General features: G+C 40.2%; 1 protein-coding gene across 1 annotated transcript in view; it reads right to left on the bottom strand.

Moving 5' to 3' along the window:
* The window catches only part of gosr1 (golgi SNAP receptor complex member 1), a 33,367-nt gene continuing 16,321 nt past the window's right edge, over positions 1-17,046 (bottom strand). Inside the window, exons 7-9 of the mRNA XM_033632335.2 lie at positions 9,901-9,930; positions 1,053-1,135; positions 1-568 (exon numbers count right to left, since the gene is read on the bottom strand). Of these exons, the coding sequence (XP_033488226.1) occupies positions 444-568; positions 1,053-1,135; positions 9,901-9,930 (238 nt within the window). The 3' untranslated portion in view covers positions 1-443. The remainder of the gene's footprint in view (positions 569-1,052; positions 1,136-9,900; positions 9,931-17,046) is intronic.

Here is a 17,046-nt window from a genome sequence, read left to right as displayed (position 1 = left end):
TACCGATATGAATAATTTATTAATTCACATTTTACAGCCCACAATGAACTATGCATCCCACTTCATCAATTAAAAAGGACCATTCAACTAAAAATCCTTCAACCTGTGGAAAAGAATTATACATCTTTCATTCTCTCAGTCTCTTCACACTTCCCTGTTTCTCTCCAAGTGAGTTATCAATATAATTGATTAAAATCTAGTCTTATTTGTACTTTTGGTCTCCATTCACTTGTTGGCAGCCCTCCATCTGTCCCACTGCTAAATACAAGTTCAGTAGTTCGTGTTGGCCAAATCTGTTCCTGTCCAGGAACCGGACCAACTGAATGTCCTTCTGCTCAGGAGCCTCCAGGGTCCTCCAATCATTGAGCTCAGTCTCCTGGGGTTCCCATGTTACAAAGAGCAGATCAATCCTGCTCCTTTAAAGATGTCACCAGGATCTGCTTTCAGTGAAAAGCGTAGAGCAGGAGGAGAATGGTGCAGACGCCGATCACTGAGCCAAGGATGAGAGAGTCCCTTCTCTTCCGCAGGTTGATTCGCTGGATGAGATTGTTGATGGTTGGGAAACGGTCTGAGAGAGTCACAGGTTAAGGAAGATCACACATATATAAATTACAAAACATCTTACATTTGATAGCAGATACGGATCAAACACCTTGGCTGTCAATACCTCGTAAAAACCTAAACGAGTGCGAAATACTGAAGATTGCAGGATTTTAACTGGGGCTGGTCTGGAGACTTGACGAAGCTCAGTGCTGACATGAACTAACACTGTGGAAAAGTGAAACTCCCCTTCTCAACCTGCTGTAGACCTTTACTGCATTGTTTGACCTCTACAAATCAAAAGATAATTTGGGTGAATGGCCCAGCTGCTTCCTGATACAACCCCCATAAATCCTGCTAACAAGGACCCACTGTCCATCACTGAAAAGCAATATGTTAGCACTGATTTCTGATTACATACCAGGAACCCTTCAGCTTCCAATATACTGTGTGTTCTTCTTTTTGCCCCCTCCTACACACACAACCATGCACACGAGCAACACAAAGGATACTGGCCAGTGTGTTGACCCGGCTCTGTATGGATTTCAGCATGCCCCTTTGGGAGGTCATATTCTCCTTGGTCGCCATGGCAATGCTAAAGAGGCAGAGAGAGAAATGAGTTAAGAAATGATAATATGCTGCATGTAGCTGCAGTTATTAGTACTGTAAAGTGCCTCCGACTGCCACATATGATTAGTAACTCAATTCTAACAGCGGATTTTTTTTTGAGAAATGAGTGTCCAGTTTAAAGGATAAGAGGAGGCGTAGTTTGACGCTGTAAAGAAGAACAACAGAACCATCTAAATTATGTCTTAGTATTAAGAAAATGTCCCTTCATGTAAATTCTAGCACCATGTCTAGAAGAAAGCTCTGGGTTGAGACCCTGTCTACACGTATACAGATATTTGCAAAACTTCTGTATTTTTGCCTCTTGTCCACATGCATGAGTTGTAGGTCACTAAAACAAAGATATTTTTAAACTCCTTTCAAGATGCAGAGATTTCAAAACTCTGGTTACTTTGCATCTGTGTAGATGTGTAAAACGGAGCATTTGGGAAACGATACCATCATCTTCTCAATTTGCACATGCCCTTTGTTGCTTTATGTAATGGGCATGAGCCTGAAACAACTGCAGACTACCTGTTTCTTGAAGTGTTGCTAGCATTGCTTGGTCTAATGACTATTTTACACTTCATGGACGTTTGGAGGCATCAGCTGCACCCAGGGATTTTGCTCCACCTCAGTGTCTGTGGTTTTATGCCAGAACTGTAGGTTTTCATAATCAGGACCAGCCAAACCAGCAGACGGTGGAACAATTTTGAGAGTGGGATTGTTGTCGATGAAGAGTGAAAGGAAAACTTAAGCATGTCCAGAGTATCACCTGTATCTTAGAGTAAGCCCCTTCGTCTTTATATCAAAGGGGAGTCATCGGTGATGAGATCTCCAGTAGGTTTTTTTTTTTGGAGTTGTTTTGTGTTCCGGTGTAGATGGGGATATTTTGTAAAATGACGGTCGTGTGGACAGTTTTTTTTTTTTTTTTTTTTTTTTTTTTTAAATTAAAACAGACGGGGAAAATATCTGTTTTAAACATATGTATATGTGTAGATAGGACCTAAGTCAGGGCCCGAGTCAACTCAAAAACTTACCATATTTGTTTTTGGTGCAGGAAAGCATATCTGTGATCCAAGAAAATACAGTTTCTAAACCAAATTATTGTGTCAGCTGAAACTAAATAAAAAATGGAGAGAAAACTTCTTGCAGATATCTGATTTAAAATCAACGTAGTTGTGTTGAAATATTGCATCTCACTCTGGCAAGTCCAAAACTGTTTAAATTAAATTAAATCAATCCCAAATAAAATATTTCATCAAATATTTTGCCTGCTGAAAGAAGTTAAATGCATTTTCCCAATCACATTTTTTTTTTTTTTTTTTGCATCCGATCGTTATTTTGAAACCGAGTCCGATCTGATACTTTGCAAAGCATTAAGAAAAAAAAAAAAGAATGCATCCAAGTTGTCCCATAAGGTTTGTTTTTTATTTAAATAGTATCCAAAAAGCTTATCGGTGGTTCAGCAGCACAAAATTTAAACAAATTCTGAATTGTAAACAAATTGTCCCTCCAGAGTTGCTGTAGGGCTGTGGTAGGCGAGGTTCCGCTGTTAGGTGTGGCTATGTTGTTTGGAATAAAGAGAGAAGCGGTGGCCGCTGAACCTGTTGTCTCGACTCCTGTCCGTTTATTGCTCATTAGCTGCACTCAGTTAGGCGAACCTCGCACGCTCGATTACAATACATTGGAAAGCAGAGGCAACAATGAACAACATAGATAAAAAAACCTGGCCATATTTTGTTGTTTTGATTCCTCTGATCTTTTATTACTGATTTCGATTTTGTAAAAATAACGTGATCGGTGCCGATACCCGATCTGACATCCCTAGTTTTCACTTATGTGGCTCCATCTAATACACATCCATTCACACTGAACATTATAGGATGTGAGACAACATCGGACTGAAACATAGTTGGCAAATACTGATATGCTCCTGTGCCGTGATTAAAAACAGGTACTGAAAGACTACACATTTGTATGGACCTCCATGCTTCAAGGAAATGGGATGAAATGTAATTCCGTCTCACACATTCTCCTTGGGTGCCTACAATATGTGTGTAAGCCGCCTTGGCTTGTAAAAGGAGGGTATAGAATTGCTGTGATATTGTAGCTCTCTTGTTCTCAATCTTGGGCCTCAGCAACTTTCCTTGCAGGAAAGTGCAGCTGGGCATTTGGCAGGAAAACTTTCAGGCTCTGTGTTTGTCCTCGGTGGCATCTGTTACACACAATAATCAATGGCAGCTACTGAGCCGACACTTGATCCCTCCACAGTGGGAGTATTTAAGTTAAAGAATCAGCTCCCTGAAACCACCAAAGTAAATATACTTAAGTAAAGTGTTAATATGCTCAAAAACAGGTGGCACAGCAGCACTGTGTACCTCCTGAACAGCAGGATGGGAACCAGTAAGCACTAGCCACAGGGTACAAACCCCTCCCATAGCAGAGGGACAGAGCCCCATAGGAGGCAGGTCAAAACAATGAAATCATCACAGTTGTTTACTCTTGGCTTGAAAAGCTGATTAGCAGCAGGTCCAAAGAGAATGTGTGTGTGTGTGTGTGTGTGTGAGGTCATGGCATCTCCTGACAGTCCACAGTCTTGGCCTGGAACAGTGTTTTGGGGATCGTGTTCTCCTCAGTCAGGAATAAACACTTTGCTGACTCCAGCACCTCGTCAAGCCTTTATCTCAATGTTAACCAGCTCATGAGAATCAGAGCTGGAGGAGAAAGACTCCCTGAACACACACACACACACACACACACACACACACACACACACACACACTGTATGTGATCAGTCAGTGAACCGTTGTTTAAAAGTGATCCAGGAGTGGTCTCAATTTGTCAAATTTTCAAGTGAAGTCCAATTATATTTACATAACCAAAAACCCCAAACCAATAATTCTGCCTCAGAGGGTTTTACAATCAAAATTTACGACACCCTCCTCAGACAAGAAAAACGCCATAAAAAAATAACCTCTAACATAAAAAAAACCCAACTTATTAAAAAAGTAATTCTGTATAAGAGCCACCTTAGCATTTATTTCAAGGTTGTTCTGTGTTATGATATGCACCACAGGGAAATGGAAATTAGAGTTGTCAGCAAAGGTCACCACAGAAAGAGGACACTCCATAGACATTAAAAAGTTGGGTACTTTTCATTTTAATATCACCCCACAAAGCAAAACAGGCAGGTAGCAGGTAAAAAAAAAAAAAAAAACCCAACCTTTTAACCTGTATTCAAAATGCAGGTGGAGAGAGATATGGAATAGACCGTTTCATTTATTATTTATTATTATTGTCATCTCGTTTGAGGACATTGGGACTTTATTATCATCTTGTTTGAGAACACTGTGACTTTATTATCGTCTCGTTTGAGAACATCAGGACTATTATCATCTTGTTTGAGGACACTGTGACTTTATTATCGTCTCGTTGGAGGACATCGTGACTTTATTATCATCTCGTTTGAGGACATTGTGACTTTATTATCGTCTCGTTTGAGAACATTGTGACTTTATTATCATCTCGTTTGAGGACATCGGGACTTTATTATCGTCTCGTTGGAGGACATCGTGACTTTATTATCATCTCGTTTGAGAACATTGTGACTTTATTATCATCTCGTTTGAGGACATTGTGACTTTATTATCATCTCGTTTGAGGACACTGTGACTTTATTATCGTCTCGTTTGAGGACATTGTGACTTTACTATCGTCTCGGAGGAGGACATTGTGACTTTATTATCGTCTCGTTGGAGGACATCGTGACTTTATTATCATCTCGTTTGAGGACATTGTGACTTTATTATCAACTCGTTTGAGAACATTGTGACTTTATCATCGTCTCATTTGAGGACATTGTGACTTTATTGTCTCGTTTGAGGACATTGGGAGTTCATTATCATCTCGTTTGAGAACATCGTGACTTTATTATCATCTCGTTTGAAAACACTGTGACTTTATTATCGTCTCGTTTGAGAACATCAAGACTATTATCATCTTGTTTGAGGACATTGTGACTTTATTATCGTCTCGTTTGAGAACATCGTGACTTTATTATCATCTCGTTTGAGGACATTGTGACTTTATTATCGTCTCGTTGAAGGACATCCTGACTTTATTATCATCTCGTTTGAGGACATCGGGACTTTATTATCGTCTCGTTGGAGGACATCGTGACTTTATTATCATCTTGTTTGAGAACATTGTGACTTTATTATCATCTCGTTTGAGGACATTGTGACTTTACTATCGTCTCGTTAGAGGACATTGTGACTTTATTATTGTCTCGTCTGAGAACATTGTGACTTTATTATCGTCTCGTTGGAGGACATTGTGACTTTATTATCATCTCGTTTGAGGACATTGTGACTTTATTATCAACTCGTTTGAGAACATTGTGACTTTATCATCGTCTCATTTGAGGACATTGTGACTTTATTGTCTCGTTTGAGAACATTGGGAGTTCATTATCGTCTCGTTTGAGAACATCGTGACTTTATTATCATCTCGTTTGAGGACATTGTGACTTTATTATCGTCTCGTTTGAGGACATTGTGACTATTATCGTCTCGGAGGACATCGTGACTTTATTATCGTCTCGTTTGAGGACATTGTGACTTGACTATCGTCTCGTTGGAGGACATCATGACTTTATTATCGTCTCGTTTGAGGACATCGTGACTTTATTATTGTCTCGTTGGAGGACATGGTGACTTTATTATCGTCTCGTTTGAGAACATCGTGACTTTATTGTCATCTCGTTTGAGGACATTGTGACTTTATTATCGTCTCGTTGGAGGACATCGTGACTTTATTATCGTCTCGTCTGAGAACACTGTGACTTTATTATCGTCTCGTTGGAGGACATCGTGACTTTATTATCATCTCGTTTGAGGACATTGTGATTTTATCGTCTCGTTTGAGGACAATGTGACTTTATTATCAACTCGTTTGAGAACATTGTGACTTTATTATCATCTCATTTGAGGACATTGTGACTTTATTGTCTCGTTTGAGGACATTGGGAGTTCATTATCGTCTCGGAGGACATCGTGACTTTATTATCGTCTCGTTTGAGGACATTGTGACTTTACTATCGTCTCGTTGGAGGACATCATGACTTTATTATTGTCTCGTTTGAGGACATCGTGACTTTATTATCATCTCATTTGAGGACATCGGGACTTTATTATTGTCTCGTTGGAGGACATCGTGACTTTATTATCGTCTCTTTTGAGAACATTGTGACTTTATTATCATCTCGTTTGAGGACACTGTGACTTTATTATTGTCTCGTTGGAGGACATGGTGACTTTATTATCGCCTCGTTTGAGAACATTGTGACTTTATTATCATCTCGTTTGAGGACACTGTGACTTTATTATCGTCTCGTTGGAGGACATCGGGACTTTATTATCGTCTCGTCTGAGAACATTGTGACTTTATTATCATCTCGTTGGAGGACATCGTGACTTTATTATCATCTCGTTTGAGGACACTGTGATTTTATCGTCTCGTTTGAGGACAATGTGACTTTATTATCATCTCGTTTGAGAACATTGTGACTTTATTATCGTCTCATTTGAGGACATTGTGACTTTATTGTCTCGTTTGAGGACATTGGGCGTTCATTATCGTCTCGTTTGAGAACATCCTGACTTTATTATCATCTCGTTTGAGGACATTGTGACTTTATTATCGTCTCGTTTGAGAACATTGTCACTTCATTATCATCTTGTTTGAGGACATTGTGATTTTATCGTCTCATTTGAGGACATTGGGACTTCATTGTCGTCTAGTTTGAGGACATTGGGACTTTATTATCGTCTCGTTTGAGGACATTGTGACTTTATTATCATCTCGTTTGAGGACATCGTGACTTTATTGTCTCGTTTGAGGACATTGGGTGTTCATTATCATCTAGTTTGAGGACATTGGGACTTGATTATCGTCTCGTTTGAGAACATCTTGACTTTGTTATCCTCTCGTTTTAGGACAATGTGACTTTATTATCATCTCATTTAAGGATATTGGGACTTTATTATCGTCTCGTTTGAGGACATAGGGACTTTATTATCGTCTTGTTTGAGGACATTGGGACTTAATTATCCTCTCATTTGAGGACATCGGGACTTAATTATCATCTGTTTGAGGACATTGGGACATGATTATAGTTGACAGTGTTTTGTTTTTTATACTTATGTGGTCCTACTGCTCCCAAATAGCTAGGAGAAAATTAAAAATGCATACCAAACAAAAGTTCAGGTCTCAGGAGGATAATATTTTGAGGGTTAGGATGAAGAAATGCAATGGTATAGGTTGGTTTTAAAAAGGAGGGAAAATGAGCAATTAGATGAAAGAAAGGAATGAAAATAAGGGGAGAAATACCACACAGCATCATCCACCATTTCAGAGACAAATTCCACCAGTTAGACCGCTGCCCAAGCCAATCTCTGGGTAAGCATAGCTTACAAGATGTAAGGACTGGAAATGGAAAAGGCAACAGTTGGAAGAGGACCAGGGGAGGAAGATGACAGAAAACAGTCTGGGAAGAGGGAGGATAAATTCTCAGCCACATATTTGTCATCTGTGCAGGTCTGCAGGGAGGGAAAGGAGCAGGGAGTCGTGAGAGATGGATGGTAACTATAAATCAGTGAAGTGGGAGGGCTTATTCTGAGTACGTGACCATGCCATTCATTGTATGCACCCACAACATGATGTGACGAGCAGTTGGCGCACTTCCAAGACTTTGATGTGTATGGTACTCTTCGAGTTAAATCATCGGTACAAACAATGAGCAACGGCATTTAAAAATTAATTGATCAAAAGAAAACAATGCTCAAAACAATACCCATAAAACCTTCGGGGAAGAAGTAAGCTGTAACTCCTGAGGAGCACTACAGTAAGAGACATCTACAAAGTAAAAAATTTTTCTGCACTGGTAATAACAGGCTGACTTTAAAGGTTGGGAATGTCACAATAACCCCATCACCGCAATGCCATGGTCACGTCATGCTATACCAGTGATTAAGTCATCATAGTCTTCACAGCATTTCTTTTGGTTTTTTTTTGGAGCCCAGATAATAAATTCATTGAAAAACTGCTCTGTTTTGGCTCTGATGCAGCCCCCCTGTCTGCAGTCTCCACTCTGCTGTAGCCCCCCACAGCACTGATTGGTTACACGTCATGTGCAATAGCCTATCAGCACTGAGGGCTGCCGTGCCACAGACAGCAAAGACAGAGATTGGAGCTATGTCGTGAGTGAGTGGACTCGGAACTGTGTGTGGATGTAATACAACAAATAACACCAAAATTGTAATAAACATCACAGTCTCCTATACTGAGGCTGCAAAACTGACCAGTGATTCTGCTGGTTATGTCAGAAATAGTAGTAACTGGATGTAACGTCAGTTGTACGACTACAAGAACTGCAAAGAGAAGACGAGGGAGTGAGACAGTGCCTGGATGCGGCAAGAGATGTGACCAGATTATCATAGTATTAAAGCTCAGTGACGATACAGATATTTCATGCACCAGATGTACATAACACAGGCTTGCTGATGGGCATTCAGTGCACGTTGGACTGTTTATATCAGTCATCCATCTCGTCACTGTCTTTGGGGAGAGAATCCAATCTGCAGTGTAGTTCATACACTTCACTGATAAATCAGAGGATTATACAGCAACATTCATGATGTACACGCACATAATGCACTGTGCGAGGACACCAAGTGTCAACAGGGGCTCTATAAAGTCCAATAAAAAGTAAAGACCATAATTTTCCATTTGATCAATACAACCAAAACCCTGGTACTGCAAAAGTGTGTGGACGCATTCAGCTGTAAATTTATTTACTTTCAGATTCTGGATTCATTTTAGATTATTCTAGTGTCCGTGGTGTTTCGTCCTGACTGCAACAATAAAACCTTTTGAATTTGTGACTGCTATGACTGGCAATTCCAGTTGGATAGCTGGTGTTTGCAATAACAATGGCTGCTGAGCCTCTTGGGTACAGTGGGAGTTAGAAATGACTGCTATACTAAACACAAAAACATAATTTCTTGGAAATGAATTTGAAATATTACAACCATTTGTCATAAGATAAAACTACAATTGAATTAAATCATTCAGGAGTGAGCTGTGTTTCTGAGAGTAGGTGTTTCTGTGATGATCTGGAGAATGCAAGGATGAGGCCGATCACGGAGTTCTTTCTTAATGCACGAAATACATACTAACAATTTCTATGTAAGGAACATTTCGGCACTAACTGCTCTGCCCATTTTTCTTCTTTTGTCTTTAATTTTCAGATGATAAAGGCTGAAAAAGATACTGTTCGCTTCTTTTTTTGTCAGTAGGCTGTGTCCTACAGCAGCAAAAAGAATATAGTTTGATTATACATGTCCAGTAGTTTATTACAATTTTCCTATATTGCAGTTGCAGGACAATTCTTTGGTTATATTTATTAATTACCTCATTCAGGTTAGTATTTCTACCATACTGTACAGTGGCTATTGAATAATGATACACAATAAACAAGAATATTTTTTGTACAGGTGTCCAGTCCAAGCTCAACAGAGCCTGTTGGGCTTCATATATATTTGAACCATGTTAAGGTAAATTTTTGCACACATACCGAGGGATCTGAGTCTAATTTCGCTGGTGGATAAGACAATGGAGAGGGGGGGTTGGAGCTGTCACGTATGCAAACATATGTCTTCTCATATGTGGCAGACAGAAAGCAGGTCTTACCTTATTGTGTCATCCATCAGTCGGTCCGAGCTACAAACAAAAAGTAGGAGAGGGGGGAAGGGAGGAAAATACAGACGCTGGTTAGTTATTGACATGAGGCAGTGAAGTACAACATGAAATGGTTATAAACCAATCAAGTGAGGGCAATTATCGGTATTACTCTCAGATTGGCAGTGATCAATATTGAATTCACGTTACTTGGTAACACAGAACTGATTGGAACTTGATTTCCTTTTCTTCTCTCTGTATCAATCTAATCAACTCCCACATCGTGACTATCCCACCAGTCTGGCGGAACATGCATAATGTAATATGATTCTTCCCACTAATGTCAGTGTGGTCACATATCTTGAGCTAACTGACACAAACAACACAAAGTCTTATTTGTTAAAACGTTGTGTGGACAACTTAAAAAACAATTAGGGTTTAAATCCCAAGTAAAATTGCTAGCAAATAAATATCTGCACAAAACAGTGTGACTGTTAATTCATCTTCCCCTCATGGATGATCCCCACAACAACAGGGAGTCTGGACTAAGACGACCCAGAGAGGAATCCACCTTAGGGATCCTGGAGCTTCTGCATAGCTTCAACAAACAGGGAGTGTCAGATGCTAGCTTTTGTCCTGCAGAGAATACTGGAAGGCACACACACACACACACACACACACACACACACACACACACACACACCCATGCACACAAACCTCTAATGTTGTAACACCAGTTTCATGTCTCGGGTTGCTCATAAACAACAATGCTCTCAGCGGTTTATTCCCTAATTGGAATCAATTTGGATAATGTTGCAGAGAACTAAAGTAAACCAAACAAACAAAACTGCAGGGATTGTATTTCACAGTTCAACATCCATTCAGCTTCTATTCAACAACTCCACATCCTCTTTGTCCAGCTCCATATGTGGTTTCCGTTAAGCTCTTAGCGTCCTTATGCATCTAACCAAACTTACAGGAAGAGAAGGAAGGTCTCTCAAAGATTGCCTCAATCCACACTACACTCTTACCAAACCACAGCCATCTGCACCCTTTCCCTAAATCTTCTCTTTATACCTTATCTTGACCATCTCAAAGCTTATGAACCTAATTTACTGCTTTGCTGCTAAATCACAGTGCTTGTGCTCATCACAGCTCAATATATACAGTTTTCTTACTCCATAGTTGAAATATTTTACCAGCATGCACAATACCAGGAACCTGAAACTGAAGCTGCAAACCAGAATTCAGTCATCCTACTGTGACATATCAAAAAAGGTCTATCTTAAATGTCGGATGTTACAGTCACACCCTGGTCCATTGTCTTAAAGAAATACTTCAACCTCTACCCATCAAATGACCATTTTTATGTCAATTTCTCACCCCGTGTTACACTGAATTCATGAAGAAAAATCAGATTCACCAAAAAATATATAATAAACTAGGTGATAAAGGCAGCAATAGTCCAGCAGCTTCCATGTTCAGCGAGGTACAATTACTGTATTTGTCACTGGAGTCTGGCTTTGACGACAGCATCGATACGTTCCACTTTTAATTCAGGTTCCCGTCAGAAAGGGCTGTCAGTTTGGAAGTACTGAGCATACAACTGGATAAATGAGACTTGGATGGTACCGTAGAAGTTGCTGTTGTTAAATGCAGTTGCCTATGACTTCACCGCAGGTACGCAAGAAAAACAAAATTTCTTTACGAATTCAACATAACGGGGTGAATAATTAATATACAAACAGTCATGTCTGCAGCTGTTTTCTTTCAGAGCGAAGGGAAAACATGCCATGCGGCTCTGCATGTGCACATGCATTGCTGGCAAGTGTGTGTGCTGAGTTCACAGTTTTTATTCCATCTAACAGATGCTGGGCAGCCCTCAAAGGAGTTTCAAAGATCCAGTTTGTCAAAAATGATGAATTCAAGGAGAACGTAATAATCTCAAAAGAAAAGCAAATTCATTATTCCAGAAGGAGCACCGCAAAGCTCATTCAGGCAGACCAAATGTGACAGCATTGCAACTACAAAACCAAGCAATGCCATAAAGAGGCCCTACTTTAATATGATTGTGGGCCACACAAGTGACCATGTCCAGGTCGCTGATGTGGTCAAGTATTGACCAACTGATGTCTCAGAGGACAGACCATGTACTGGGTTATATATTGATGTAATCAGGTTGAGATTAGTCCTGTAAATTACCTGTAATGTTAGGGTCCTGTTCCTGCAGGGGGGCAAACAAGACTGACCTCAGCCAGTAAGTGTTTCATTCATTCATTGTTGGGTTTAATTGCTTTGATCCCAAGAGTGTTGCCCATAAGAATGGATACTGTAAGTGACACCTCACAGTTACAGTGTGGGCTGGACAGCCTTCTTTTATTGGGTCAGAGCTCCGCACACAAGCACGAAAGTGCTATTTGACAGTAGTTTGTAATATATCTGTTGACTCTGTCACAATGACATGGAATCATTTACAGCAATTATGTCATCTGGTGAAATGACAATTTGCACCTAATTCGGAAAGAAGTGTAGCGTCCACCCTCTGGTTCCCCTGGTTAACACTGTTAGCTCTGTCAGCTCTGTTGCTGTTGTTAAGTGCTGATCAGTGAGTTAGCACCATTAGCTGCTAGCCACTGGCTCAGCCACCTCCTTGTCTAGAACCGTGTCCAGACAAATCATACACTCTGAATCTTGCGTAAAGCTCCTTTACAACAACTGACTGTCATTTAAAAATTCTTATTAACCTACTGTGCTTATTTCATTATTAGGTAGATAAGATCTAGCAGACATACAGACTGTATGTCTGAAACAGAAAAAATGGACAACTTAGCCACATAACACAAGTCTTGAATGATGGAGGAAAAAACATGATGGACAAACGACTGACAGAAAACTAAACCTTTAACAGTCTGTCTGCCAGCAGTATTCACCTTATAAATCCTGAGCTGAGGAGCAAAAGGGAAGTAATGGGAGGCCAGGAGCTGAGGTAAGCCTTGATTTATGGAGTTTTTATATGCAGAGATGAGATGGAGCAAAAGATTTATGCTCTGTTCCTTAATCATCAAGGTGCAGCTGTAGTGGTGAGGTTGATTATGCCATCCCGTTTATGTATTTGTGGCCCTCTGTGGTTTTAGCTTTGAGTGGGTTCCTTCTATTTTCCCCTGGTCAGCGGCGTTTTGCTGCAGTCATTATATCGCTCATTAGCTCCAAGCTAATTGCCCTTCCCAGTGTGATGTATCAACCCACACTCGCCTGCATGTTTCCTTGCCCTGTCTTGCCATTCACACACACAGAGAAACATACAGACTGCTTTTTGCTTATACGCCTGTGTCTTTTTGTTTGCATTCAGGACTACTAGTGGTAGAATTCATTCTGCCTGCACTGGCAGCGTTATGCAGGTACCACTCAAAGCCTAAACAAGCTCAAAGATTTACAGATAATAAACAAATTGATGACTTACTTGTTTTCTGTTGACTCATCAATTATTTGACCATTGAAGTGAAATTCTGAAAGGAGATGCTTTGCAGCAGCCTTCTGAGAGTAATGCTCTGTCGGATTGGCTTTTAGAACAATGTGAGGAAACTAATACAATCAGCCAGGTAAACTGAAACATTAATTACTTTGCTGAGGAAACAGTCCAGCAAATCTTGGCAACAGCTGCAGAAAGCAAACTGTATCAGCAAAGAGGGAAAAGTGGTCACAAATCAAAGCTCAGAGCTGCATACTCAGCACACCGTACGAATTGTGAGATTCACAGACATGATCTCTACAGTACTGCTGCCATTCACAAACCTTGGCCAATTAATACAGGACTCTCATAGATGCTGAGAATCTTTAGGGACCTGGGGTTGTTATTTTTTCTGATTTGGACACAACATTTGAAAACAGAAAGGCATTTTGAAAATGGTTATATCACCTGCCATTTCCGTGAGCCCACGTGAGCACACAATTAAAAATAGCAGGACAAAAAAAAAAAAAAAAAAAATCTAAAAACCTCCCTGGAGATATTTTTATTTAATATCATTTGTCTGCTGGATCAAATACCTATGTGTAACAAGAGCTACAAACTATTCCTCCATTCTGTTATAGGCAGTACAGCTGGTGGTGAAATAGCTGTGGTGATTCAAAACATTTTTCAGATGGGAAGCCCTTGGGCAAATACTACACCAAGCACCCCAAAGCGCCATCAGCACATACCAGCAAGCAGCAAAACACTCCAAACCCACTGGAATCAATTAAGCAAGAAAAGGTGTCTTCTTTCACAACAAAGTGGCGATAAATGGTACATGCTTGTCTGTGAACATGGTTGATGCACTCCACAAGAGTGCCATCATTTACATGCTCGGGTCCGGCTTTTTTGTCTAGTGGCTTATCTTGATAGCCAGCTAGATGTAAAGCAAAGAAATTTACTGACCCAAATGTTCGGGACATTTCTCACATTCTTGGTGGGCAAACCTCTGACTGAACTTCTAAACCTTATAAACTGATCTGGATCTCTTTGGTGAGCAAGAGAGAGCAGGGCAGCACTTTATCCTGAATCCTCTGAGCTTTCCCTTCACTGATAACATAAGCATATCAGGAAGCTGGCAGCAGAGATCAGACTTTTAAAATGGACAAGCCGGCAGACAAAAAGCAGGGATCCTGAACTTGGGGACATGAAGAGACGAACAGAGAAGAGAGAGTAAGAATGAGATAAGCTGTAGCTGGTAAACAGTTTGGTTAAAATGCTTGGGAAACCCTTTTAAAAGACGACGCACCAATAAACATACCTATACTTTTAGATTTTTGTTAACTAAGTCTTTTTCATCACTTCACAATGCACCACACGCAATACAGTCTCGCTGTTTTACAATATATGACATTTTGTTACAAATGAGACCTTGCTGAAAGCAAAGCAAGACTGGAGAAGTGGGTTGGGTTATATTGGCCATCAGGGCTCTAGAAGTAAAAGCCCAAATTATTTTCCCCATAAATCTCTTTTGTTACTAGCCAACTGAGCATTTCAATCATTTGGATGGCCAATAAACTGTCATAATTTAATCACGCCAACTGAAAGAAAAAGGACTGGTTTATTGGGGGTAAAAAAACATCAAAAAGGTGCAAGACTGAATACATAACTAGGGCTGTCATGATGACTTCTTTTGGTGGATGATATATTGTCCCAAAAATAACTGCAATAAACAATATTATGGTTATTTTACGGCGATTTTATGCACCTGATATGACAATAATGAAATAATGCAAGTACACTCGTGTGTGGCAGCACCTTTTAATATTTAAATGTTAAAAGGTCTTGCCAAAGTGTGTGACACAGAGAGCAGATGAGAGGACAGAAGAGGTGTGACCAGAAATGACAGCAAAAAATTTTTCTTCTGTTCATTCAGCTTGAGCGATCTGCATAGAAAACACTTGTAAGTCTAATAATGATCAGAAAAACTCTGTTTATTCTGGCATCATGTTGAAAAGTATCTTACCATGTGTGGACACAACCATGATCATTTTTGCTGACATCAGTAAGTCAATAATTATCATAACAGGCCTATACATATGAACTTTAGAAGATAGGTCAACAAAGACGCCTGAGAACTATTGAACAAGGCATTTGCTGTTGTGGCAAATGAGCGCAGACCGCACACACACTCCATTAAATTCAAACAAATGCGTGTCAGTGTGAGCGACACCATTGCCGTGTCAAAAAAAATCCTCTGTTCGACAGGAAGTCCTTATCAGAGGGACCACTACCATTAGAGCTGTTCAAACATGAACTTTTAATGGACCTGCCCCTCCCTCCTTCTAGTTTATTCATGAACACTGACCTTTATTGCACAGAGAGATGGAAACACAGATATACAAGGATGGAGAACAAGACAGAGACGAGGCGAACTCACAGACGACAGAAATAGTAGCTACTAGTTCTAATAACTAAATAGCATCAAGTTTAAGTGAACACGTGCTGGAGTATTTAAGCTACAATTGCTAACTTGTAGAAAAATAACTTGTGTCTTACTTGCTGAGGCTATCAGTACATTCACCACACAGAAGCACGAGACAGTTCCTCTTCCGACTCATAGTGCTTCTAATGGCATTTGCTAGAATCTACTGTGGCACATCAAAAACGACCAATCAGAGCTGAGGAGTCACTAACAAAGCTGTCAATCATGTCAATCACTGTTCATGAACTACAGTGAAACTGTCAAACTAGGTAATATGAATCAAGAATCTGTTCGTGTATTGCTTATTTCTCACCTCAAATGTTTTCAAAACATTTTAGTGTACTGTTTAGATGTAAAACTTTCTAACAAACTTTCTAAATTTGCAGCTGAACAGTGCAAAAAAACAAAAAAAAACAAAAAAACAAAAGGTTCCTAACGACAGCTTTAAAGATGCTTTCTGGCAAAATCAATGTCCTGTCTTCTGAATGGTCAGCAGCAGGTCACACCTCAGATCCTACCAGCCCGTATTCAACAGGCTGCTGTCCTGCTATCCACCTGTAGTTTCTGTGGTTGCCATGGTCACACAGCAAGCTGCACCAAGTTGAAAAAATTAAACCATCATAAACTCTGAATGCAGCGGCAAGTAGCTGTTTGCATTCACGAGAGCAGCGGCCGCCCTCCCTGTCCTTGCTGCCACTGCCAACCTTGGCACGCTCGCCATCTGAAAGCACCTAAAGTATCGCTCTTATTTACAGACGTCTCCTGCAACGACAGCTTTTCAAGCATAACGTATGGGCAAGTCTGACGGATGAGGACCTACACAAGGGTCATGACTACCAGCGAAAACTAAAGAGGCGGTTATCTTAAAAATTAATCTGAGCATGTCTCTCTTATTAGGTTCTGTTGAGAATGAATGCAGGTTGGCAGGCATTCCTCCCACCGCAGTAATTTGTAGATTAACTGGAAGGGACTTGTTTCCTTTATTCTTGGGGAAGTGATTAGTCTTAGCTGATCAGTTTGGCATTGCAGATACCATCACTTGCCAATATATTGTAGACTCAAGCACACACAGGCACGCATGCAGTCACTATACAACGCCTCCTACACCACTTGTGCAAATTTATATTGATCATATATTACATCACCTACTTTAAAAGCACTGTAGAGACAGAGAACTTGCATCCTTATGCTGGCTCACTTGCCGTAGGGAAAAAGCCAAGGGACA

Source organism: Epinephelus lanceolatus, chromosome 4 (genome assembly GCF_041903045.1).
Source record: "Epinephelus lanceolatus isolate andai-2023 chromosome 4, ASM4190304v1, whole genome shotgun sequence".
In the NCBI taxonomy this organism is placed as follows: Eukaryota; Metazoa; Chordata; class Actinopteri; order Perciformes; family Serranidae; genus Epinephelus; species Epinephelus lanceolatus.
This window is presented reverse-complemented; position numbering and strand designations above follow the sequence as displayed.